This window comes from Maniola jurtina, chromosome 11 (genome assembly GCF_905333055.1).
Source record: "Maniola jurtina chromosome 11, ilManJurt1.1, whole genome shotgun sequence".
Lineage (NCBI taxonomy): Eukaryota > Metazoa > Arthropoda > Insecta > Lepidoptera > Nymphalidae > Maniola > Maniola jurtina.
In genome coordinates this window covers 3,343,101-3,368,112 of record NC_060039.1, presented here as the reverse complement: position 1 = coordinate 3,368,112, position 25,012 = coordinate 3,343,101, and the positions used below count along the sequence as shown (strand labels likewise).

The 25,012-nt window shown below is 32.3% G+C and overlaps 2 protein-coding genes across 3 annotated transcripts; both read right to left on the bottom strand.

The window, feature by feature from the left end:
- Positions 1 to 303: 303 nt before the first annotated feature.
- LOC123869413 (facilitated trehalose transporter Tret1-like) lies at positions 304 to 6,782 on the bottom strand. Of its 2 annotated transcripts, XM_045912317.1 has the most exons (10): positions 6,478 to 6,782; positions 6,186 to 6,295; positions 5,666 to 5,785; positions 5,429 to 5,584; positions 5,004 to 5,171; positions 4,728 to 4,860; positions 4,276 to 4,505; positions 3,704 to 3,898; positions 1,914 to 2,178; positions 304 to 316 (listed from the first exon to the last, which is right to left on the bottom strand). In XM_045912317.1, exons 1-9 carry the CDS (start codon positions 6,542 to 6,544, stop codon positions 1,918 to 1,920), a joined length of 1,440 nt encoding a protein of 479 aa, XP_045768273.1. In that variant the 5' UTR covers positions 6,545 to 6,782; the 3' UTR covers positions 304 to 316; positions 1,914 to 1,917. The 2 variants fall into 2 exon arrangements, with proteins under 2 accessions (XP_045768273.1, XP_045768272.1); XM_045912316.1 differs by lacking the exon at positions 304 to 316 and having other exon boundaries at positions 1,853 to 2,178.
- Positions 6,783 to 7,223: 441 nt separating this feature from the next.
- LOC123869705 lies at positions 7,224 to 24,714 on the bottom strand. Its single transcript, XM_045912695.1, has 23 exons — positions 24,513 to 24,714; positions 23,969 to 24,278; positions 23,587 to 23,775; positions 22,084 to 22,163; positions 21,739 to 21,935; positions 21,327 to 21,441; positions 21,023 to 21,240; positions 19,729 to 20,025; positions 19,452 to 19,638; positions 18,898 to 19,040; positions 18,361 to 18,501; positions 12,479 to 12,692; positions 11,998 to 12,310; positions 11,611 to 11,799; positions 10,728 to 10,807; positions 10,371 to 10,567; positions 9,969 to 10,083; positions 9,669 to 9,886; positions 9,283 to 9,579; positions 9,006 to 9,192; positions 8,717 to 8,859; positions 7,759 to 7,867; positions 7,224 to 7,621 (listed from the first exon to the last, which is right to left on the bottom strand). Exons 1-23 carry the CDS (start codon positions 24,688 to 24,690, stop codon positions 7,515 to 7,517), a joined length of 4,224 nt encoding a protein of 1,407 aa, XP_045768651.1. The 5' UTR covers positions 24,691 to 24,714; the 3' UTR covers positions 7,224 to 7,514.
- Positions 24,715 to 25,012: the final 298 nt, after the last annotated feature.

Genomic DNA, 25,012 nt, shown 5'->3' with positions numbered 1-25,012 from the left:
ATGGGGTTAACACATTATTATCTACAGCATATTGTCATTATCAGGTATAAAGTAGTAGGTACAAGATGCAAGAGTGGCGCAGAGATGTAGGTAGGTTACAGCTTTGCTTTTACCAAACTACTGAAAATGCATCTAACGTCAACAGCAAGATTAGATACAATAAGTTAGCGAAAGTACAAACAAGGTGAGGACAAATAGGCCTCCAGAAATCGGCAAGGAGAACACAATATAATAATAAATATATAAGGAGATAAGGATATAAGGATAATAAGATAATAAATATATAAGGAGAGAATAAGTAAGCATAAAATAGGTACTAATACATACTACTAATCCATACATCGACCTATGAATAACTTAATAAATAGCCACTAATCCAAAGTAGCTATCTTGATTCGTTTATTTCCTTACTCATTAATCAATAATCATTATAGATTGACCTGACAGTAAGCTCGTTAGCATTCTCTCGGTTAATGAAAACAATGAGAAAATCATATTTTATTTTTTATTTCATTCCGATACTTTCAAATTAGCCTTGTACCGCGATCTGTGCTGTAAAAAAAACAATGACATCATAAAAAATTCATATCCAAAATGGTCCTAACTGGGAATTAATCTGGCTTTATAAACGACTTAAGCGATGCGAAATAGCCTCAATGTAATCAAGATAAAGCGACAGTAATAACCTACAACGGAATAAACGAAAGAAAATCCCATCCGTAAAAGTGGATGAGACCCGCGGATACCGCTTGAAACATAAAGCCGTCACAGGAAATCCGTCATTAGGGCATAAAGGCAAAGCGATCCGTTGTTACGATCTTTACATGTCACTTTATGAGAAATCCTACAGTTTTTACCGCAGATCCAAGGCTTTCTTTCGAGAGGAAAATGCAATCCTTTGTAACATTTAAAAGCTTTTGTACCTACATACCGACCTACCTATTTACGTACAGGCTTATGGCTGATTTTTTTCTCGTAACTTGGAACCGAAAAATATAATTGATATGATAAAATTGCCTTCAAAATAATTATATTGTTATTTGAAACTTCAGTGTAGTCCTGTTATAAGTCAGCGAGCGACAAAAAATAAGTACAATAAATAGGTTTACCCGTCTGTAAGTTAAACTTTTTTTTTACTAGCAAAAATATTAGCGCCATCTATGTATTGCATTATGTACTATTAAGTAAATAAACAGCGCCATCTGTTATAATTTTCTCGAACTACATGAGAAAACTTCCTATTCTATAGGTTTGAACCTTGAACAGATTCGTAACTAGTCTACGTAGTTCTATGCTTATTTAATAGATGGCGCTTCAATAAAAACTTAGGTGAACGATGAAGTGGGCGATCAACAGCTGCAGTGCAGAGTGCTATGAAAATCCTAATCTCGATATTTTGTTAGCTGGTACTTATTATTATTTATCTGGTATATTATAGGTACTACTTTGACTGAATTGGATGAGGACGGTAATTAGGAATATTGCCAATCTATCTACCTGAGCATAATAATATAAAATTTTACGCTCGGTCTGTACTGACCAGCGCTGGCACTTGGTTAAAATTTAAAAAAGTGCATTTAGGGTGCAAAATAAGTAATTAAAATGAAAGTATAAGATTCATAATTTTATATTGATATTTAATATTAACTTAAATAACTCGAAATTTAAAAAAAACCCCCGACACAAGAACCTCTAGGTATAAGAAAACCAGAAAAGAGCTGATAACTTTCAAACGGCTGAACCGATTTTCTTCGATTATAGCTAAGAACACTTTCGATCAAGCAACCTTTCAAAAAAAAAAACTAAATTAAAATCGGTTCATTCGTTTAGGAGCTACGATGCCACAGACAGATACACAGATACACGCGTCAAACTTATAACACCCCTCTTTTTGGGTCGGGGGTTAAAAATACAATTTTATTCTACGTAACCGCTAACCAGTTCATTTTGCTGAGATTTCTTCCTACGGAAACACTTATAGATTTCAACCAAACTTTTTCCTTTAGTTTCAGGGATCACGATTACGACGTAGATCGCCATGAAAATGCACACGATTCCGAAGAAGTAAAACGCCACATGGATTCCAATAGAATTGGCCAAGGGTTTGAAGAATAGTAGTTGCAGGAAATCGAAAAATGACGCCACCGACATAGTTATCGCCATGACAGTTCCTCGATACTGAAAGAAAAAAAAACTTATTTTTGTGCTTTTTAGACGTCCGTACCTCAAAAGGAAAAATGGAACCCTAATAGGATCACTTTGCTGTCTGTCTGTCTGTCAAGAAACCTATAGGGTACTTCCCGATGACCTAGAATCATGAAATTTGGCAGGTAGGTAGATCTTATAGCACAAGTACAGGAATAAATTTGAAAACCGCGAATTTGTGGTTACATCATTTAAAAAAAATGTGTTTCAATTTTCAAAGTAAGATAACTATACCAAGTGGGGTATCATATGAAAGGGCCTTACCTGTACATTCTTTTTATTGATTTTTATGTATTATAATAGTTATTGAGTTATCGTACAAAATGTTGGAAAAAATACCCGAGTACGGAACCCTCAGTGCGCGAGTCTGACTCGCACTTGGCCGGTTTTTTGTACTCGTAGTAAGTACCTACCTACTGTTAGTAACTACTTTGCATAAAGTACCTAAAGTAAAAGCAGTCTTAGAAATTTTCTGTTCATAGTCGACTGGTAGGAAATTTGGTTTTAGTTTTTCCAAAAAAAAAAACCATTCGCTGAATATCAAATTCTGAAATAAAGCGAAGATTCGGAAGTCTTGTATAATAATAATGGATATAGCTCCAAACGTAATTTGCAAAGCCTGGCAGTTTTGTCTATACTCGTATCATACGTAAAAACGCAGTGGTAGTTATGTCAGAAATTAGTATCAGTAATTTTTATAAACAAAGCTTTATCAGTAGGTATCACATATTATGGCACGCTAATATCGCCACCTGAATTTCCATTGTTATCTAAAGCTTTTATTTACATGACGCGGCATAGATTATCAGGCAGATGTCATAAATAATTATTATTTTTAACCAATTCGACGGTATATTTTTTTAAATATTTTTTTTTGGATTTTGTTACGCGATTACTCTACCAAATATGAACCGATTTTTGTATTTTTTTTTGTTTCCCATTTTAGTTTGGTGAAGATCTCTATCTTCGGTGATAGAGAACAGAACTCCCCAACGGATAAGAGTTAATTGCTCGCGATCGGCTTAGTAAACAGTAGGGGTTTAACCAGGTATAGCATATTTTAATACAATGGGGCCACTAAAAATTGTAAAATTAAGAAAATTCTAAAATGAAATAAAAAACGACTTCAATAACCACAAACACTGAAAAGTTAAAAATAAACTAATTTATTACCGAATATAATATTACGAATACAAGGGTAATTAACATTAATATTTTAACATTTTATATTAACATTAATTGTATATTAACATTTTTTGTATATTAACATTTTTTGGAACCGGTGCCGCACCAACAATTAGTCGCACGAACCGTCTACTCTTCATTTTGTTTGTGACTCCACATTGGCACCGACTCCAAAAAATGTTGATATAGAACTACATTAACTCTTGTATACATAATATATTCGGTAATAAATTAAATTATTTTTACCCTGGTTGGTTTGTGGTTATTAAAGTCGGTTTTTTTTTTTTTAAATTTTATTCACATAAAAACTTACCTTATAAGAAAATATCTCTCCAGCAATAACAATAGAGATGGGCTGCAAGCCGCACGCGTCGCAGAATATGCATAAACATAGTGTCATAATGGGTATCCAATTGGGAGTCACTACACCGTAGTCCTTCGCGACGAACCAGGATGCCAGAGCGCACATGCTCAGTCCAGATATTAATGATGTTATTGATAATATGGGCTGAAATAATCAAAAGTTGAAACTAAAACCTGACTGCGATCGTCTCAATAAACGCTGAAAAATTAGAGTAAAATTGTTTTTTGTCACTTGGTATTATTATAGGTGTTACTTGGTATTATATATTATTATAAGTATTTCTTGACAGACACGAGCGACGGGCGGACAAACAGACACAACAAAGTGATCCTATAAGGGTTCCGTTTTTCCTTTTGAGCGTTTAACCCTGGTACTGATGTATCCCTGTATGATAAAAAGTCTGACACAAGGTCTTACCATAGGCAAAAATGTATTTTATCAATGAAAATTAAACAAAATTAAGCAGTTCCTTTATAATCCTAAATCCACGCGGTTGATAGCGCGTCATAATATTATTGTACCTTTCTCCCAGCCTTTTCTACAATACTAGAAGCCAGCATGGATCCCGTAACTTGAACAACTCCAAGCAATATCGCTTGCTGGTTCGAAGTCAACACGAAACTACTGTCAGTAGACGCAATCGCAAAAATTTCACCAGCAAAGTTTAGCACCGGTACTGCACCGCATACTTCTCGAGCCAGGGTTACTATCAAAGCTATGTAGAATGCTTTAGATAGTATGTTATCCTTTACTGCAAAGAAATAAGTAAATTAAACAGTGTACAAGTTGCCAATTTAAATTTGTGCCAATTTTACACTCAATTACAATCAGACGTAATAAATAATATTATGGTCAGACAAACGATTGCAGACACTGTATCACAAATAATTTGTAATTCAGACTTTCGATAAAGTTCCTTTTAAAACATGATTAGCTCCTGCTTTTTAATTGATCGTTTAATATAATTTCTTACTAATCGTTCGAAGCAAAAAACTATTGCTTTCCTTATCATTAAGTTGTTCCTTCTTGATAACTTCTAGTTCATTTTTAACAGATTGGTCATCTTCACTTTTACAACGAAGCCAAGCCATAACTCTCGCGGCTTCCTGAAACACAAAAAACGTAAAAAAATATTATGCGTCTATTTTGATATTTGAAATAAAAAACTGAAACAAATAGCAACAATCTATGATTTAAATTAAAATATAGTGACAGATATTTGTTATTAACGCTAAAATCAGATATTTACCTCAACATTAGATCTTTTCATTAAAAAGGAAGGTGAATCCGGCATCATCATGAACAGAATTAGATGAAATGTTGGTAAAGATAAACAGATCCAAAGAACTGTTCGATAACTTAACAAATCCCCAATAACGTAGAGAAATAAGTTACCAGATGTGTGAAACAGAATAACCTGTAACATAATTTTTGTAGTGATCATAACACACAATTTAAACGTATTTTACAATAGAACAAAAAAGCAAGTATCTACTCATCTACTGGCAATTCTTAAGGCTATAAAATAGGAAGGAAACACCAGATATTTTTCCAGTAGTAAAAGTAGTATGCTAACTAGGGTTAGTATCTATTATTTGACGGTTGACTATTTTAATGGAAATACTCTATAGAAATGCTGCCTCTAGACGAAGCGCTTTACTAACTGAAACTTACCAAACAACCAAGAGCTCCACGAATACCATCATCACTGATCTCCTTAGTGTAAATTGGACATGTAACGTAGCACCCTGACATGGTGATACCAACTAAAGCTCGAGCCAGAATGAGTGCCCAAACCTCAAACGATGATAACATAAGAATCCAACTGGCCTTAAAAATAGAGAATTCGCAAACTAGTTATAGGAGCAAAACCTATTAGTTATTGTAAATATTTTGGTTGACATTACATACAGCACCGGTAGAAGATATGAAAATTAAAGTTATTTTTCTTCCAAACGTATCTCCCAAAAATGCCATCAAAAAATTGCCTGGGATGCACGTCAAATATGCGACTGCTGCCATCCATGATACCTGCAAATAATATAATTATAACTAGCATGAGGAATATTTTTTTTAAAGAATATTAGTCATTTTAATCATAACTATCATTCCCCTTTCCCCTCCAACTAAGCGTTAAGCTTGTGCTAGGAGTAGGTACGACAATAGTGCAACGGGTGGGGTTTGAACCGCCGACCTTTCGGATTTGAGTCCGCTCCTATAACCTTTGAGCTATTGAGGCTTACATATAAAGTATACACATAGCTCAAAAGTATTCAAATGGCAACGCCCTATAAATTAGAGAATAGACACTATCAATATTAAATTAAAAACTAAAGTTGGAACCACAGAACAAATCAATGTCGTTGTTAGCATAATAGTTCCAACTTTAGATTTGGCTTCTTTTTTTAATTTGTAGATTAAAGGAATTTACCTCAATATCTGTTAAAGGTTCTTCTCTTGGAGAATTTTTTGACTGTAATAGCAAAGTCATAGGTGACATCCATCCTATACTTGCTCCATAAGCGAATACAGGTAAATTGACTGAAATTCATAATAATGTGAGAAATTAATATGAAAAACGTGATGCTACCGTACTTTTGAATAAAATCTACTGAAAAGTTCGTCCGAAATTGAAGCTGGTACCTTTTAAATAGAAATATTAAAGCATTTTTTGAAGAATTCGTTAATGCTGTTGTAACAAAAATAAATCATTTTGTACTTACTCAGCACCGCACATGTTATCTGATTGACCTTGCTTCCTTCCTTAAAAAATCCATAGTACTTCTTCATTTGTCACAAATAATAAACTACCTACTGATGAACCCTTCAAATGCACTATGTTTGTAAAATTATTAAAGTTAAGCATATGTGATTGCAGTTAATTAATTCTTTGATTTATGGCCCTTTTGCACGTTATTAAATAATTTGTGGGTAATACATAATTCTGTTTACTGACTCTTATTTACCTATTGATAATATTACACATCTGTATGAAACTGAGGTTGTTATGCTCTTCATTGAGAGTGTCTCCGAGATGCTCTGTTTATCTAAGGCAGCCTGTAAACGTCCGTTCATATTCTGGAGTACATGGATGGACTTATATCAATTTTTAAGCTATATTAAAACAATGGTTCATTGTGAGACTTTTGTAAATAAAACAAACAAACTCTTGTATCAAAATTTTCATTATTTTCTAAGATAATGATGAACACTTTAAAGTTCACTAGGTATATAGACCATGTCAACCACCCAATGTGTGGAAAAATATTTCAGTAGCTTATGTTCTTTTTCATAAAGCTACTTAAAATAATATTATGTTATAAATATTCTATTAATAAAATTAGAAATGTATGGAACTATAATCTAACAATGACTTAAGTGATAATAAAGAATCAGAAACAATAGTAATATTATTACCGAAATTATTTTGAATATACTTACTCAAAACTGTTTTGTTAATTTCAAAATTGTATAGAGTTCCTAAGTAGCATTGACGATTCAAACCAATTGATATTAATTGATGACCATAACGACGTCTCTGTAGTTGTTAGCGATTTGTTTTATGTAGTAAAAAAAAAATATGCCATCATTTTGACGACATTGTTTTAAAAAATAACAAAATTTATATACAAACAAATGAAAAATAACATATCTGATGAATTCACATGAAATAACGATCGCATAGCCCCGTCAGATCTATAGTTAAGTTGTGAATTAAATGATGACCTATTTCGGAAACAATTATAATCTGCTGATCATGTCACATATTTGTGACTAGGTTTCCGTTTTGAAAAGGAATTTGCGCGTTTCCGTTTTGTTTACTTTGTACAATTGCTGCCTTCTTATTTGAATTTGGTTTCTTCGAAACTGTAACAGAAAATTCATCAACGTTAATTAAATCATAAATATTATATTAATTATTTAGAAAAGGGAAATAAGAATTTTGAACAAATTAATCATCTTTGCCTTAACTGTGACGTTTCCTTAGAAATATAATTGCTTACCATATTCAAATAACTTTTTGAAAAGAATAGCGAATGGAGCATCTATGAGCGCCGTTAAGAAAAAACCCACGAACATTGTTAACCAAAGGAAACCGAAAGCGTCAAACATCTGAAAGAATGAAAAAAGTAGAAATAGTTGAAAAAATGGTAGTTGCTATATAAAAAACTTATGAGATTGACGTAATTTTAGGGTTAAAATAATATGTGGCTAAAGGTCATTTGAATAACCAATGGTGGCTCAACAAGATGGAATTTTATTTCACACTAGCTGATGCCCGCAGCTTCGCCCGCGCGGATTGGTCAGATCCCCTGCAGCATCAGGATTGAGGAGTTGGACTCCAAATTTTTTATGAAACAATGTCGCAAAGTTCCTCTATCGATTAAAAAAGAAATGACGCAAATCGGTTCAGAAATCTCGGAGATTTCGGTGTACATAGGTAGAAAAACACAACTCCCTTTTTGAAAGTCGGTTAAAAAGTAGCCTATGTTACGCCCTGGTCAATCCTCTACTTGCCTGTGAAAGTCCCGTCAAAATCGGTTCAGCCGTTCCAAAGATTAGCCTTTTCAAACAGACAGACAGACAGACAGACAGACAGACAAAAATTTTAAAAACGTGTGATTCAGTTATGGTATCGTTCAAATAACCATATGAGCTTAATATGAGGTAGTTATTTCGAAATTACAGACAGACACTCCAATTTTATTTATTAGTATAGATAACTAAAAGAAAATTAAAGCAGATATTAAGCAAGAGAAACAAAAATGCAAAGGCAGTTCTATACTAGAAGTAATCTGTAAGAGATTGATTTTAGTGATAAGTATGCTTCTGCATCTTTGTCAAAGAAATAATGAGGATAATGAGATAATCATAAGGTTGAAGAGGGATTGTGTGAGGGACTGTACAAAGAGAATAAATTGATTGCAAATTGAAAGTAGATATTTTTTAAATTATACTTACAGCAGATCCAACAGTGAAGTAGATTGGTTGTAATGTTGTTGAATATACAGCAAACATAATGGACATATGTGTTAAATACATTGCATAAGAAATGCGAGCGGGAATTTTCCAAATATTTAGAGAAAGGAACCAGTTTATAGGACCTGTAAAATAATATTTTAATTTTAATAGTCGTATTTTTATTCGATTTAATCATTAATTTCATAAATAATAACCATGACTAAGCGAATTAAGATGAGACATATTAGCGAATATAAATAAAGCGATATATATTTTGATAACCATTTACCTCCGTAACCATTTACACAAGCAAATATAATCCATCCAAGACATAGCGCCCACAAAGGACGCAAAAAGGAGTAAAATAATCTCTTTATTATTCTATTGTTAAAATCATGTCGACCACCTATGAACTGGCAGTATATAATTAGAAGCAGAAGAAAAATAAAACATGCTGTGATGAAACTATGTAACACCTGGAAATAAGACAGTAGTTAGACTTAGAGATAAATAAAGATTTTAAAGAGTGAATTTGATATTGAATAATCAGTAATGTTTGTACTTACACGATGCATTTTTGGCTTCCTATTTCGCCACACGTGAAGCAGATATCCATAAACTAATCCAACAAGAAATGTTGGAGCGCGTGTCAAGATGTTAACATAGTAGTAAACGTAATTGTTTTCGTCTAATGCTTCGTTTGTGAATATATATATTGTTGATGCTGCTAAAGACACAACTAAAGCAGTTGTAACAGCTGCCCACGCTGTAGCTCTAGATCTTCCAAGGACCCAAAATAATACTATTGGTGATAATATGTGAAGTTGTACGTCAATAGCCAGGTACCACGTTACGCCAACGCACTGAAAATCATAATATGTATTTAAAAAAATAATGACCACACGTGTTACAAAATGTAGACGACTAAATAATTAACTATTAAAATGCTTACTGCTTCTTGTGGGTTGATAAAATTTTGCAAGTGCAGCAAAGTAGTCCACCAAAAGTTACGGCATTTGTGCACATTAAAAACCATGAACGCAGGCCAAAGTGGACCATCTGCTACGCGATATGAGAATGATGCTTCATAGAGCACTACAGCTGCCAGTACAGGAAACATACGTAGAAGGCGATTCAGATAAAAAAATGGGAGATTTTTTATCAATTGTCCTGGAATTAAAGTAATAAACGTAATAAAATAACGATACAAAATATAAAGTCAATATTTTTATATATTCGATTATGTACGTACTTCCTGTAAGCTTTTTCGCTGTTATGAAAACGAGAAGTAACCCACTCAGTAAGAAAAACGTATCTACTGTAAGAGTAGCTGTCATCACCCAGATTGATTCATATTGTTGAGACCACTAAAAAAATACTTATGTAAAATGTAAAAATAAAAATAGTTTTTGCCAGCTATTTTATTTGTGTAGAGAGATGTTTTTAAGTATCTGTATGAAACCCTTTATTTTCTCGGTATGTAAAGTATCCATTTCTATGATGAAAGCTATTTCTGTGACAAATTTTGGTAAACATAGCTTGGCTCAGAACTTTGTCCATAAAAAGAAGTTAACAGAGAAACACATTTTCATTTAATTACACTAAAGTATGAATTATAGGGGTAAATAAAGCCCTAGAAATTAAATAAACTTACCTCAACAGAATAAATTGGATTAGCAGGCATAAAGCTAATGATAAGGAAGACATGACCAACAATCACCCAGAAAATGGCCAAAGAACGGATACCGTCCAAGCATTGTATATTATTAGGATCTGTTTTTATAACTAAAAGGCGACGACAGTTTGTCAAAGCGGAAAATGAAATGAAGATTTCATTTGCTTCTTTGGGATCTGTAAAGAAAAATAAATTATTCTTTTTTTCACTTTATTTCTAATAATATGATAAATCTGATAATATATAGATGAGCCAAATACTAACGACAACTTAACGTTAGTTAATTTGACTAATTTTAATATAATCAAAAATTTATATTTTAGAAATCGCAGTTACCTTTTTTACAAATAATATTATGATAAACATCATAATAAGTACTTAAGATTATCAAAATTCCAAGAATCGAGAATATTATCCTGAAAAAGTTAAATTTATTAGACTGCTAACAGAAACAATATGACAATCAGCACAAAAATGAAATATTATTATAGGCTTAGTAAAAACAATAAATCTCAGAAACTGGTCGTCTATCAAAAACCCTATTAAGGATTACGATAAGTGAAATCAAAGAAATGTACGTAACAACAAATGCGTCATTTGAGGAATAATTAATTAAAGTCCATTTTGTTTTTTAAACGATGCGATAGCAAATTAGGCCTTGCTTGCGATCTCACCTGGTTTGAAGTGGTGATGCAAATTGAGATGGAAGTGGGCTAGGCTTACCAAGAAGTTATCAGTCAGGCAGTTATCTTATTAAACTCATACCTAAATCTATCGGAAAATTGGACTGAAAGTAAATAGTGGAAATGCAGTTCGGTAGTTGTTCTACTTGATTTCTTCAAAATCATAATATAACCACTTTACATAACAAGATTTATAAATTGCATTAGGTTATTTTTTGTCACATGCAACAAAAAGATCAGCCAACTAATATTTAGTAATATTATTATAAACAAATTCAAATTCAAATTATTTCAAATTATTTTTATTCAATTAAACTTTTACAAGTGCTTTTGAATCGTCAAAATAATCTACCACTGGTTCGGAATGCTGTTCCTACCGAGAAGACAGATCTTTATGTAGGTTTTTATATTATTAAAAGTATTGTAAGATCTCTGTATAGCTACTCATATTTAAATTAATCATGTATGCAAAATTTTGTCAGAAAGAAAAGAAAATGTGATCAAATCTTTTGAGCAGGAGAATTCACTGAACTTACACTGCGATGTAATCAACTGGAGCCCACGGTTTGTCGTTTGGTAGTCGACAATAACTATCTTCATATTCAAAGCCTATGGCTGTCAGATTAAATAAAAGTCCAGTTATAGCTTCTTCTGTCGTACAAACTTTAGGGACACATAGTGCCAAATTAAATTGAAGTTCTGCTAAAGGACTCTCTTGATCAATTCTGTCATGTAAATATGAATAAAAAATCAACTTAATTAATATTTTCAATAAAATACATTTTTATGTTAATATTGATACTAAGGAATCAATTAATAGAGATAATCATTAATCATATATTTATTTAATTAATTACTAGAATACCTTAGATAAACATTAAAACAGGCTATTGTTCTATGTTACAATAAATAATGAATCTTACCGAAAGTCTACAAGTTCACCGCCAAATGTAGCTCTTAATTTTTTGATGTTACTATTGGATTCCATAAGTATTTCGATTGTTTTGCTATCCAAACTTAATGCTCCTGGATCGAAATAAGACTTAAATTTTTCAAATGAAGGTTGTAGTTGTAAATTTTGATTCACCGGAACTCTTATCGCGCAAAATTTTCCTTCTATTGACATATTATGGTCGTCCACTTTTTCATGTATACCAAGACATTGTGGATAATTTCCTACGTCAATTAAGTTTCCCAATAAAATTCCTCTTGGTACTCTCATTCCAGCATCAAGAACTGTAAAAATAACAGAAGCTTAGCTTTTTTTTCGTTTTCTAAAACCGTTATACTATAGGTTTGAATTTTTGCTACCGGAAAATTATGTTAATAAGTACCTACTTCAATAACTCAATCACACTTATTTTTTTGAGGTCTGCTTGGTTAATAAATTGTAATATAACTTACATTGAGCCATTAGCATGGTATTATTTCTCCGAATGTATTCCAGTTGCCTCTGACATTCGTGCGAATCTAAAACTCTTTCAAGCAAATCTGTATCCAACGGAAACTTAATATTGTCATCTAAATATAACTTCGCACATGTTTTTGAACAAATTATAGTTAGCACCAATAAAATATTTTTCATTTTAAGAACTACTAAAACGCGTTCGTTATTGAACTGTCAGTGGATAATTGATCTTTTTGTTTCTATGATTCCTAATCTGATAAGGAAAAGGGAAAAATCCGTTCAAACTATCTAATATCCTACGTAATTAATTTGTAGGCCTATGATTTAAAATTTAACTACTAGTAATGACGGTTGATTACTTTAGTTTATATAATTATTCCTTGTTTGACTCAGCCTATGTTCGATAGTCACTTATCGATCTAATTATCATTTTAACCCTAATTCCAAGGAGCTATCAATTTTTGCGAGTCGATTACCATCTGTCCCAGAACCAGATCTTATACAGGGTGATATTTTGATAGTAGTCAGTAATAAGTTAAACTATTAAAGATAGGAAATTTTGATCTAAGGAAACTAAGAATCAATTACTTTAATGAAAGTGAAAACTAAAGTTAAAAATTTATATTAAGAAAAGTATATGTAACATTTAGTTTAATAGACTAAGTTATCTCTATCGATTATCACAATAATATTACTAACAACAAATTTTAGAGAAAAGTGCGGATGCGATTCCTAATCTTTACCTTTTAATGTAGTTTTTCTTTTTGAATGGTACTAACTTCCTTTATCTCTAGTTAGCTTATTCCCACAACTTCACGATTTCTAAAGATTTTGTTGGGATTTCTCAAAATCCTTTTCTTCAACTCACTCAAGGCTGGATTGGTGGTGGTGGCTCAAGAAATATTATGTCACTGTAGTAGTTTACGTCCTCCAAATTTTAAATCTTTCACAGATGTAGGCTACAGTTGTCTATCATTTAGTCAATCACAATTATGTTTTATTTAAATATGTTTTAAATTTTGTCTCAAAGTAACACCATGTATAAAAAATCCCAAACAAAAACATTTCATGTGAAAAATAAGGGTCAATTCCTATGAAAAAGTTTCGCCATTAAAAGTACTGATACCAAAAATTATGGCCAGCTCTTTGCTAGGCTCGGTAAATGGAACCATACAGTTTTATAAGGTGTATCTTCTTCGACCACCTTCAAGCTGTCATCGCATTCATAGGGATCCTGTTAAAAAAAACTTTTGGAGACCCCCAATTTTTTTGATTTACCATCCGTTAGGTCAATTTTTTCGTATAAAATATAGCCATGTCACCCAAATCTTTACAATTCAATCAATTGATACCTCATTCATTAAAATCGGTCCACTTTACATACATACATACCTACCTACATACATAGACTGCTATAAAATCTTTCTTTTTGGCTTGGCCGTAGTCGGGTAAAAAAAAATGTTAAAAGAATGCATGTAGATAGACGATTTGTGAATATGATAATATGTTATCACTGTAGTGATTGTAATAATATGGCAGGTGGTGATTAGAAAAATTTCGATCGTTTAATTTATGAGATTCAACAATATAGAGGTGACAATATTCCACAACAAAGCCTAAGCCTAACAGAATAAAAAGGATCATAATATTATTATTATAGTCGTGTAGTCATTCAGTAAAATGACTCATTAATAATTGCATTAGTTCCTCATGCAAATCATGATAAATGTGAGGCAGAACTCTGGTATTGTAATAAAAGTAAAAGATATATACTATGTAAGTATTTAATAATAAAATCCCATAATGTAGTTTTAGAATATGTGGTTTTTGCTAGTGCGTTTTGGAACTGGTAGGAGCGCTTTTTGACAAGTGCTACAATCTTGTAGGTGTACTATAAAGTCTGCATCTCTATGATCTGTTAACTCAATGGCATTATCTAATTTATTTACGAACTAGCTGATGCACCCAGCTTCGCCCGCGTGGATTTAGGTTTTTAAATCCCGTGGGAACTTTTGAGTTCCCAGGACAAAAGTAGCCTATCCGTAATAGCCCGTCCTCGGGATGCAACGTGTTTCTGTAACAGATAAAAAAATATATAAACGGATAATCCTTTAAAAATCCCGAGGGATCACCAGGATTTAGGGATGCAATTCCCTACAGCATCAGGGTTGAGGAGTTGGGGCGCCAGCCAGGTAACCTCCCAGTGTGCCTGGATGCTGCTGGTCCCTATGGATGCGTCCGAGGGGAAGAGCAGTGTTCGGGCCGGTGCGCCCCGCTAACATGGCTAATAATTTCTCTTCGAAGAAATTGTTGGCTATGGCTAATGACCTGGCAGGGGGGGAGGTTTCTCCGCGTGTCCTTCTGACTAGCAGAGGGCACAGTGGACGAAGCGAAGGATGGGATGCGGGCGACGTGCGCGTCCCAGGGTCGGGGGACGCACTTCGTTGGTGCGTCCCGGAGGTGCGGTGGTGGGGACCGAGTAGATCCCCGGTGGAGGGTCTGCCTCAGCAGACGTCGCTGGCTGGGTCGCGGTTGTTTGCTTCGGCGTTCCCGTGACCCAGTCGCCAGGCGACGCGCAGTAGTGCCGCTGGGGTTTAGTGGGTATTCCGGTCGCCTCTCGGAGGGCGAGTCCCACATACCCTCCCTCAGCTGGCTGGCTGCCTCACGGCTGGCTAGCTAGCTTCCGGGGGGATGCGTAAATGCATTCCCCAGCGTCAACAAAAAAAAAAAGGGTTGAGGAGTTGGGTCCTCGATGTCAACGAGAAAGTGTTTACTTGGTATAGATATGTACCTTCAATAACAATTCTTAACCGATAGTTTCTAAATCCCATCAGCTTTAGTGGTCAGGCCCCCTGCAGTATCAGAATTGAGGAGTTTGAATCCAATTTTTTATGGATCAATGTCGCAATGTTCTTTTATCGATTAAAAAATAAACTACGCAAATCGGTTGAGAAATCTCGGAGATATCAGTGTACATAGGTAGTAAAACACAACTCCTTCATTTTTGAAAGTCGGTTAAAAAAGTAGCCTATGTTACTCCCTGACTTATCCTCTACTTGTCGGTGAAAATCCCGTCAAAATCGGTTCAGTTCCGAAGATTAGCCCGTTGAAACAGACAGACAGACAGACAAACATTTTAAAAACGTGTGATTCGGTTATGGTATCGTTCAAATAACCATATGAGCTTAGTATGAGGTAGTTATTACGAAATTACAGACAGACACCCCAATTTTATTTATTAAATAAGTATAGATTAGTATAGATATACCTAGATTACAGCATCAGGGTTGAGGAGTTGGGTCCTCGATGTCAACAACAAAGTGTTTACTTGGTATAGATAATATTATGTACCGTCAATATCAATTAATAACCGACCAGTTTCTAAGTCCCATCAGCTTTATTGATCAGGTCCCCTGCAGCATCAGAATTGAGAAGTTTGAATCCAAATCTTTTGTGAAACAATGTCGCAAAGTTCTTTTATCGATTAAAAAATAAATTACGCAAATCGGTTCAGAAATCTCGGAGATATCAGTGTGGTAGAAAAACCAACTTCTTCATTTTTGCAAGTCGGTTAAAATAGTAGCCTATGTTACGCCCCGGCCAAATCTCTACTTGTCTGCAAAAATTCCATCAAAATTGGTTCAGCCGTTCCGAAGATTAACCCGTTCAAACAGACAGACGTACAGATAGACAGACAGACAGACAAAATTTTTTAAAAAGTTTGATTTGGTTATGGTATCGTTCAAATAACCATATGACCTTAATATGAGGTAATTATTTCAAAATTACAGACAGACACTCCAATTTTATTTATTAGAGTATAGATATAGATTGTAAGTAATTCGATTTTTTTCTATCATTAAGTTTTAAATTTTTGTCCAAAAAATTTTTTTTAAAAAGTATTCTCGCAAAAAAGAGTTATTACATATTTTAATACAAATTATAAAAACATTAAAAGAGCGTAGATTTGAATCGCTGGATTGCAATTATGTGCATGCCAATACAGCAAAATAAATTTTCAAAAAGTAAATAAATTTATTGAAGTGGAACCTAAAGTAAAAAATGTGTCGGAAATAAATAATTATTTACTGGTATTTGATTTTTTAATTATATCTTAATAGATCAGATCTAATAAATAATTGGCCTAGCACCATAATAAAAAAATGGTGAGATTTTTGTAAATAAAACAAGTTCACTAGGTATAAAGACCACGTTGACGTACCCAATGTGTGGAAAAATATATTAAAAAAAATAGCTAGCTTATGTTCTTTTTTACAAAAATAAGTAAAGCTACTTAAAATAAATTATGTTATAAATATTCTATTAATAAAATTAGAAATGCATTTAACTATAATCTAACAATGGCTTTATTGGTAACTAGAGGATGCCCGCGACTTCGTCCGCGTGGATTTAGGTTTTTAAAGATGCCGTGGGAACTTGATTTTCCGGGATAAAAAGTTGTCTATTTCGATTGCAGGGACGCAAGCTACTTCGGTACCAAATTTCATACAAATCGGTTAAGTGGATGGGTCTTTAGGAATCCCGCGGGAGCTCTTTGATTTTCCGGGATAAAAAGTAGCCTATGTCCTTCCCCGGGATATAAGCTAACCTTGTACCAAATTTCGTCAAAATCGGTTACACTGTTGGGCCGTGAAAAGGTAGCAGACAGACGGATAGACAGACAGACAGAGAGATAGACAGACAGACAGACACACTTTCGCATTTATAATATTATAGCATGGATAAAAAATCTGAAACGATAGTAATATTTTTACTTAAATAATTTTAAATATACAGTTTATTAAAACTGTTTTAATTCTTTCAAAATTGTATAAAGTTCTTAGGAAATTCGTAAAACCCCTATGATATTTAATATCATTTTGACGACATTGTTTTAAAAAATAACAAAATGTAATTAATAAAAACAAATGAAATATAACATATCCGAGGAATAATAGGGTGACCGATCAATTAACAAAAAACAAATAACAAAGTTTCATTCCACAAACAAATTTTGGTAAAATTATGAATCATTTATTCATCGTTATAAAACTTCTGGGTCTAAAAATAATTCACTTAATAAACAAATCACCAGACAAATTGTCATTTCATAAAATATCATTTGACAAACAATTGATTTGTTAATCCTGTTAATTAGTAAAACAACGTATAACATATTGTTTTTAATAAAATGAATTGTTTGATAAAATGAACTGTTTGATAAATACCTACTTTATATTATTTTTTACACTACCCAGAAAAAGGTCGACCAGGCCACCATCGCAGGGGGAGGTCTCTTCCCCCCATAATTGAGGTTTATGATATAGGAAAAATCAGCCACAAAGAACTTAGGATGGAACTTTATCAAATAATTAATTTATAATAATAATTAATTTGAAAAACATAATATTTGGTGAAATAATAACTTTATAAATGATATTTTAACATTCAGCAAATTTGCAAAGTGAGACATTTGTAAAGAAAATATTTGTCAAATGATCTTTTGTAAAATGATATGACTGTGGAATACGACGTTTGTGATTTGATTAGTTCATTTAAATTTTTTGTTGAAATGATAATTTGTTATACGTTTTTGTTAATCATTAGTGAACCGGAATAATAGCGATAGAAATAGCGATCGCACAGCCCATCAGATCTAGAGTTAATTGTGAATAAATGATGACATAAACCGGAAATCGGAATCTGCTGATCTTGTCACAAAGTGTTTAAGTTTCCCTTTTGGAAAGGAAATTGCACATTTCCGTTTTGTTTAGGTGCTTTGTTCAGTTGTTGTCTTTTTATTTGAATTTGGTTTCTTCGAACCTGCAACAGAAATTTCATCAATGTTAATTAAATCATAAATATTACCATAATTTACAAAAAGAAAGTTTCCTTGTAAGTATAACTTACCATATTCAAATAACTTTTTGAAAAGAATAGCGAATGGAGCATCTATGAGCGCCGTTAAGAAAAAACCCACGAATATTGATAACCACAGGAAACCGAAAATGTCAAACATCTGAAATAATGAAAATATAGAAATAGTTGAAAAATGCTAGGAGGTATACAAAACTTATGAAATTGACGTAATTTTAAATGTACCTACTTATTATACTATGTGGCTAAAGGTCGCTTGAACAACCAATGACAGCTCAACTAGATGGATCAAAAATAGTCAAAATTCTATTTCATATTACTAAAAGAAAATAAATGCAGGCATTAAGTAAGAGAAATAAAAATGCAAAGCAAGTTTTACACCAGAATCAATCTGTAAGAGATTGCTTGTAATGATAAATATGCTTCTGCAATCTTTGTGAAAGAAATAATGGCAGGTTGAAGAGGGGTTGTGTGAACTGTGCGAAGAGAATAAATTAAATTTAAATTGAAAGTAAATATTTTTAAAAATCATACTTACAGCAGATCCAACAGTGAAGTATACTGGTTGTAATGTTGTTGAATATACAGCAAACATTATGGACATATGTGTTAAATACATTGCATAAGCAATACGAGCAGGAATTTTCCAAATATTTAGAGAAAGAAACCAGTTTATAGGTCCTGTAAATTAATAATATTTTAATTTTAGTTTTAATAATATTTATATCGACGTTAATAATAATATATATTATTAAAGTCAATAAAAATATTATACACACTAACATTATAAAGGCGAAAGTTTGTGTGTGTATGTGTGTGTGTGTGTGTGTGTATGTTCGTTACTCTTTCACGCAATAACTACTGAATGGATTTGACTGAAATTTAGAAAGGAGATAGAGAATATCCTGGATTAGCACATAAGCTACATTTTATCCCGGAAAATCAAAGAATTCTTACGAGATTTTGAAAAACCTAACTCCACGCGGACGAAGTCGCGGGCGTCAGCTAGTAAATGATAACCATGACTAAGTGAATTAGGATGAGACATATTGTCGAATATAATTAAAGCAATATATTTTAATAAGTATTTACCTCCGTAACCATTTACACAAGCAAATATAACCCATCCAAGACATAGCGCCCACAAAGGACGCAAAAAGGACTTAAATAGTCTCTTTATTGTTCTATTGTTAAAATCATGTCGACCACCTATGAACTGGCAGTATAAAGTTAGAAACAGAAGAAAAATAAAAAATGCTGTGATGAAACTATGTAACACCTGAAAATAAGACAGTAGTTAGACTTAGAGATAAATAAAGATTTTGAAGTGTGAATTTGATATCGAATAATCAGTAAAGTTTTTACTTACAAGATGCATTTTCGGCTTCCTATTTCGCCACACGTGAAGCAGATATCCATAAACTAATCCAACAAGAAAGGTTGGAGCGCGTGTCAAGATGTTAACATAGTAGTAAACGTATTCGTTTTTCTCTATTGCTTCGTTTGTAAATATATATATTGTTGATGCTGCTAAAGACACAACTAAAGCAGTTGTAACAGCTGCCCACGCTGTAGTTCTAGATCTTCCAAGGACCCAAAATAATACTATTGGTGATAATATGTGAAGTTGAACGTCAATAGCCAGATACCACGTTACGTTAAGGCACTGAAAGTCATAATATTATATAGTAAAAACATTTCAAAAGAAAAATAAAACCGACTTTAAAAACCACAAATACTAAAAAGTAAAAAATATTTTTTGTTTCTACACGTGTAATGTATGTATAAAGTCGAGCAAGCATAATAATAAAAACTAGAAATCCAAGTGTGAAACTCGCTCGACTTTTTAGGGATTATGATTTATGAAGTCGGTTTTATTTATCTTTTGAATTTTTTTTATTGCACAATTTTTAGTGGCCCACTGTACTAAAATATCTTATGCCCAGTTAAAATCCTACTGTTTACTAAGCTGTTACACTGATCGCGAGCAATTTGCTCTTATCCATTGATGAGTTCTATTCTGCATCTCCTAAGATATTCATCAGATCTTCACCAAATTTATATGCGACCACCAAAATATGCATTTCAAACAAAAAAAAAATCCAAATCGGTCCAGGCATCTTTGAGTAATCGGGGAACATACATTAAATAAAAAAATAAAAAAAGATTCCGACAAATTGAGAACCTCCTCCTTTTTTTGAAGTCGGTTAAAAAATGATGACCACACGTGTTACAAAATATAGACGACTAATAATTAATTATTTTTTATTTACTTTACTTTATTCTTTATTCTTTATTTATTTGCATTCATGTTTTACATCATAATAGAAAATAATTATAATATTACAACATGAAGCCCCATCAGGGCGCTGCAAAGTGATTACATATAAATAAAATGTCACGTATATAAAAATTAAAAAATTAAAATTCAAAATTAAAAATTCAAAATTAAAAATTAAAAAATTAAAATTAAAAATTAAAAAATGTTATGGCAATTCCTAACTAATTATGTCCTATTAATTATATTATTAGTCAATCTTTAAAAAAGTATCAATAATTTTTTATTTTTTTTTATAACTATATCGTGTTATTGAGGTCTATTCGTTCAAAAATTCTTTCACGCTGTAGAAACATTTTTGTACTTGTTGTATTAAAATGCTTACTGCTTCTTGTGGGTTGATAAAATTTTGCAAGTGCAGCAAAGTGGTCCACCAAAAGGTACGGCATTTGTGCACACTAAAACCCATGAACGCATGCCATTTTGGACCATCTGCTACACGATATGAGAATGATGCTTCATAGAGCACTACAGCTGCCAGTACAGGAAACATACGTAGAAGGCGATTCAAATAAAAAAATGGGAGATTTCTTATCAATTCTCCTGGAAATAAAATAATGAACATTACTTACGATGCAAAATATAAAGTAAGTATTTATATAATATATTCGAGTAGATAACATACATACTTCCTGTAAGTTTTTTCGCTGTTATGAAAACGAGAAGTAACCCACTCAGTAGGAAAAATGTATCAACTGTTAGATCAGCTGCCACCACCCAGATTGCTTCATATTGTTGAGACCACTAAAAAAAAATATTAATATAAAATGTAATTAATGTATCAAAATTAAGCAAAATAGTTTTTCCCAGTTATTTTATTTGTGTAGAGATCTCTCTACACAAATATTTTTGTTATTGTTAAACATCTGTATGAACCCTTTATTTTCCCGGAAAGAAAATTCTTTTTCAAGGAGGTTAGCTTGGCTCAGAGCTTTATCCATAAAAAAAAGAAGTTAACAAAAAAACACATTTTCATTTTATTACACTAAAGTATGAATAATTACAGGGGTTCATATAGTTCTAGAAATTAGATAAACTTACCTCAACAGAATAAATTGGATTAGCAGGGATTAAGCTAATGATAACGAAGACATGGCCAACAATCACCCAGAAAATGGCCAAAGAACGGATACCATCCAAACATTGTATATTATTAGGATCTGTTTTTATAACTAAAAGGCGACGACAGTTTGTCAAAGCGGAAAAGGAAATGAAGATTTCATTTGCTTCTTTTGGATCTGTAAAGAAAAATTAATTACTCTTTTTTTTTTCATTATATTTCTGATATGATAAATCTGATAAGCCTAATACTAACGACAACTAAACGTTAGTTAATTTTACTAATTTTAATATAATCAAAAATTATATTATACAAATTGGAGTTACCTTTTTTACAAATAATATTATGATAAACATCATAATAAGTACTTAAGATTGTCAAAATACCAAGAATCGAAAATAGTATGCTGAAAAAGTTAAATTTATTAGACTGTTAACAAAAATCAATATGACAATCAGCACAAAAATGAAATATTAATAGGCTTAGTAAAAACAATAAATTCCAGAAACTGGTCTATCTAAAGCCCTATTAAGGATAACGATAAGTGAAATCGAAGAAATGTACGTAACAACAAATGTGTCATTTGTATTTCGTGATGAATAATTAATTAAAGTCCATTTAGTTTTTAAACGACGCAATAGCAAATTGGCCCTTGCATGCGATCTCACCTGGTGTTAGGTGATGATGCGAATTGAGATGGAAGTGAGCTAAGCTAACCTAGAAGAGCAGTTATCTTAAACTCGTACTGAAATCTAATCGGAAAATAGGACTGAAAGTAAACAGATTGTTGTATTAACTTGCAGTGTCTTAAAACTTTCTGCATTTCATAATTTAAAACCGGGCGATTCCCTACGAGATAAATTTAAGGAAGTAGGTATTCTTACAGTAGCTTCTCAATATATTTACACTAATATAATTTTTTTAAATAAGAATTTTATAAATAAAATTCTTATTTAAAAAAAGTCAGTGATTTCCACGACAGGCAAACTACAAAACGTTTTAAAATAGTTTCGGTTTCAACCGAAACTATTTTAGACTTGCTAAAGGCAAAAATTAAAAAAATCCATTAAAAGTAGGTATTCTCCTGAAAAAAGCATATTATACAATCGAAGATTATGTAAACAAGTGTAAATTAAAAATTTATAACACCCCCGACAAGTGAAGGTTACACTAACTAAAAAAGACCGAAAAGACCTGATAACTTTCAAACGGCTGAACTGATTTTCTTGGACTATTCCGCGCCTACTATCTAAAGTATCTGAGTTTTCCAAAACATCATTTTCAAATAAATAATTATGCTATATGTATTAAGGAAACGTCCATCTTGACAGCTTGACATTTGTCAATTGACATAATATTAAGAACCTAACGGTTATCTAACCTTCTTTTCTACAAGAAAACTAGAAAAGAGCTGATAACTCTTAAACGGCTGAACCAATTTTTTTGGATTATAGCTAAGAACACTCTCGATCAAGCCACCTTTCAAACAAAAAAAGTAAATTAAAATCGGTTCATTCGTTTAGGCGCTACGATGCCACAGACAGATACACAGATACACAGACACACAGATACACAGATACACACGTCAAACTTATAACACCCCTCTTTTTGGGTCGGGGGTTAATGATAAAAAAAACATTGATTTGACTCGCTCCAGCAATGCGCGGGGCTGCAATTGCTTGTATATTATGGCATATTATTAAAAATATTTTAAGATCTCTGTACCTATATCTACTCATATTTAAATTAATCATGTATGCAAAATTTTGTCAGAAAGAAAAGAAAATGTGATTTTTTTTTTGATAAGTACGAGAATTTACTGAACTTACACTGCGATGTAATCAACTGGTGCCCACGGTTTGTCATTTGGTAGTCGACAATAACTATCTTCATATTCAAAGCCTATGGCTGTCAGATTAAATAAAAGTCCAGTTATAGCTTCTTCTGTCGTACAAACTTTAGGGACACATAGTGCCAAATGAAACTGAAGTTTTGCTAAAGGACTCTCTTGATCAATTCTGTCATGTAAATATAAATAAAAAATTAACTTAATTAATACTTTCAATATTATGATATATTTTTATGTCAATATTGATACTAAAAAATCAATTAATAGAGATAATCATATATTTATTTAATTAATTACTAGTCCACCTTAGATAAATATAAAAGCATGCATTGTTCTATGTTACGAAAAATAATGAATCTTACCGAAAGTCCGCAAGTTCACCGCCAAATGTAGCTCTTAATTTTTTGATGTTACTATTGTATTCCATAAGTTTTTCAATTGTTTTGCTATCCAAACTTAACGCTCCTGGATCGAAATTAGTTTTAAAATTTTCAAATAAAGATTCTAGTTGCAAATTTTGATTCACAGGAACTCTTATCATGCAAAATTTTCCTTCTATTGACATATGGCCGTCTACTTTTTCATGTATACCAAGACATTGTGGATAATTTCCTAGGTCCTCTAAGTTTCCCAATAAAATTCCTCTTGGTACTCTCATTCCAGCATCAAGAACTGTAAAAACTTAACTTTTAAAGCCTACTTTTTTTCGTTTTCTAAAACCATTATACTATAAGTTTAACCGGAAAAGTATATTAATTAGTACCTATGTACAATGTACATCAATAACTCGATTACACTTATTTTTTTGGAGTCTGCTTGGTTATTAAATTATAAATATCAATATATTAATATGATCTATAATTACATTAGAATATCTAAATAAAATTAAATTGTAATATCGCTTACATTGAGCCATTAGTATGGTATTATTTCTCCGAATATATTCCATTTGCCTCTCACATTCTTGCGAATCTAAAACTCTTTCATACAGATCTCTATCCCCCGGAAACAAATTTTCATCTAAATATAACTTCGCACATGTTTTCGAACAGATTATAGTTAGCAGCAATAAAATATTTTTCATTTTAAGAACTACTAAAACGCCTTCGTTATTGAACTGTCAGTGGATAATTGATCTTTTTGTTTCTATGATTCCTAATCTGATAAGAAAAGGGAACAATCCGTTCAAACTATCTAATATCCTACGTAATTAAAATTTGACTACTAGTCATGACGGCTGATTGCTTTAGTTTATATAATTATTCCTTGTTTGACTCAGCCTATGTTCGACAGTCACTTATCGATTTAATTATCATTTTATAACCCTAATTTGAAGGAGCTATCAATTTTTTGCGAATCGATTACTATCTGTCTCAGTAGCAGATATTATACAGGATGCTATTTTG

Bases quoted from the DNA above. Each gene is read 5' to 3' on its own strand.
- LOC123869413 (XM_045912317.1), bottom strand. From the start codon at position 6,544: ATGAAGAAGTACTATGGATTTTTTAAGGAAGGAAGCAAGGTCAATCAG. The intron at 4,506-4,727 runs GTAAGAAATTAT...ATTTCTTTGCAG, and splicing joins TTTTTTGCTTCGAACGATTA to TAAAGGATAACATACTATCT. The intron at 3,899-4,275 runs GTACAATAATAT...TGATTATTTCAG, and splicing joins TAGAAAAGGCTGGGAGAAAG to CCCATATTATCAATAACATC.
- LOC123869705 (XM_045912695.1), bottom strand. From the start codon at position 24,690: ATGAAAAATATTTTATTGCTGCTAACTATAATCTGTTCGAAAACATGT. The intron at 23,776-23,968 runs GTAAGATTCATT...TTTACATGACAG, and splicing joins GGTGAACTTGCGGACTTTCG to AATTGATCAAGAGAGTCCTT. The intron at 12,311-12,478 runs GTAAGTTATATT...TTATTTTTACAG, and splicing joins TACCATGCTAATGGCTCAAT to TTCTTGATGCTGGAATGAGA.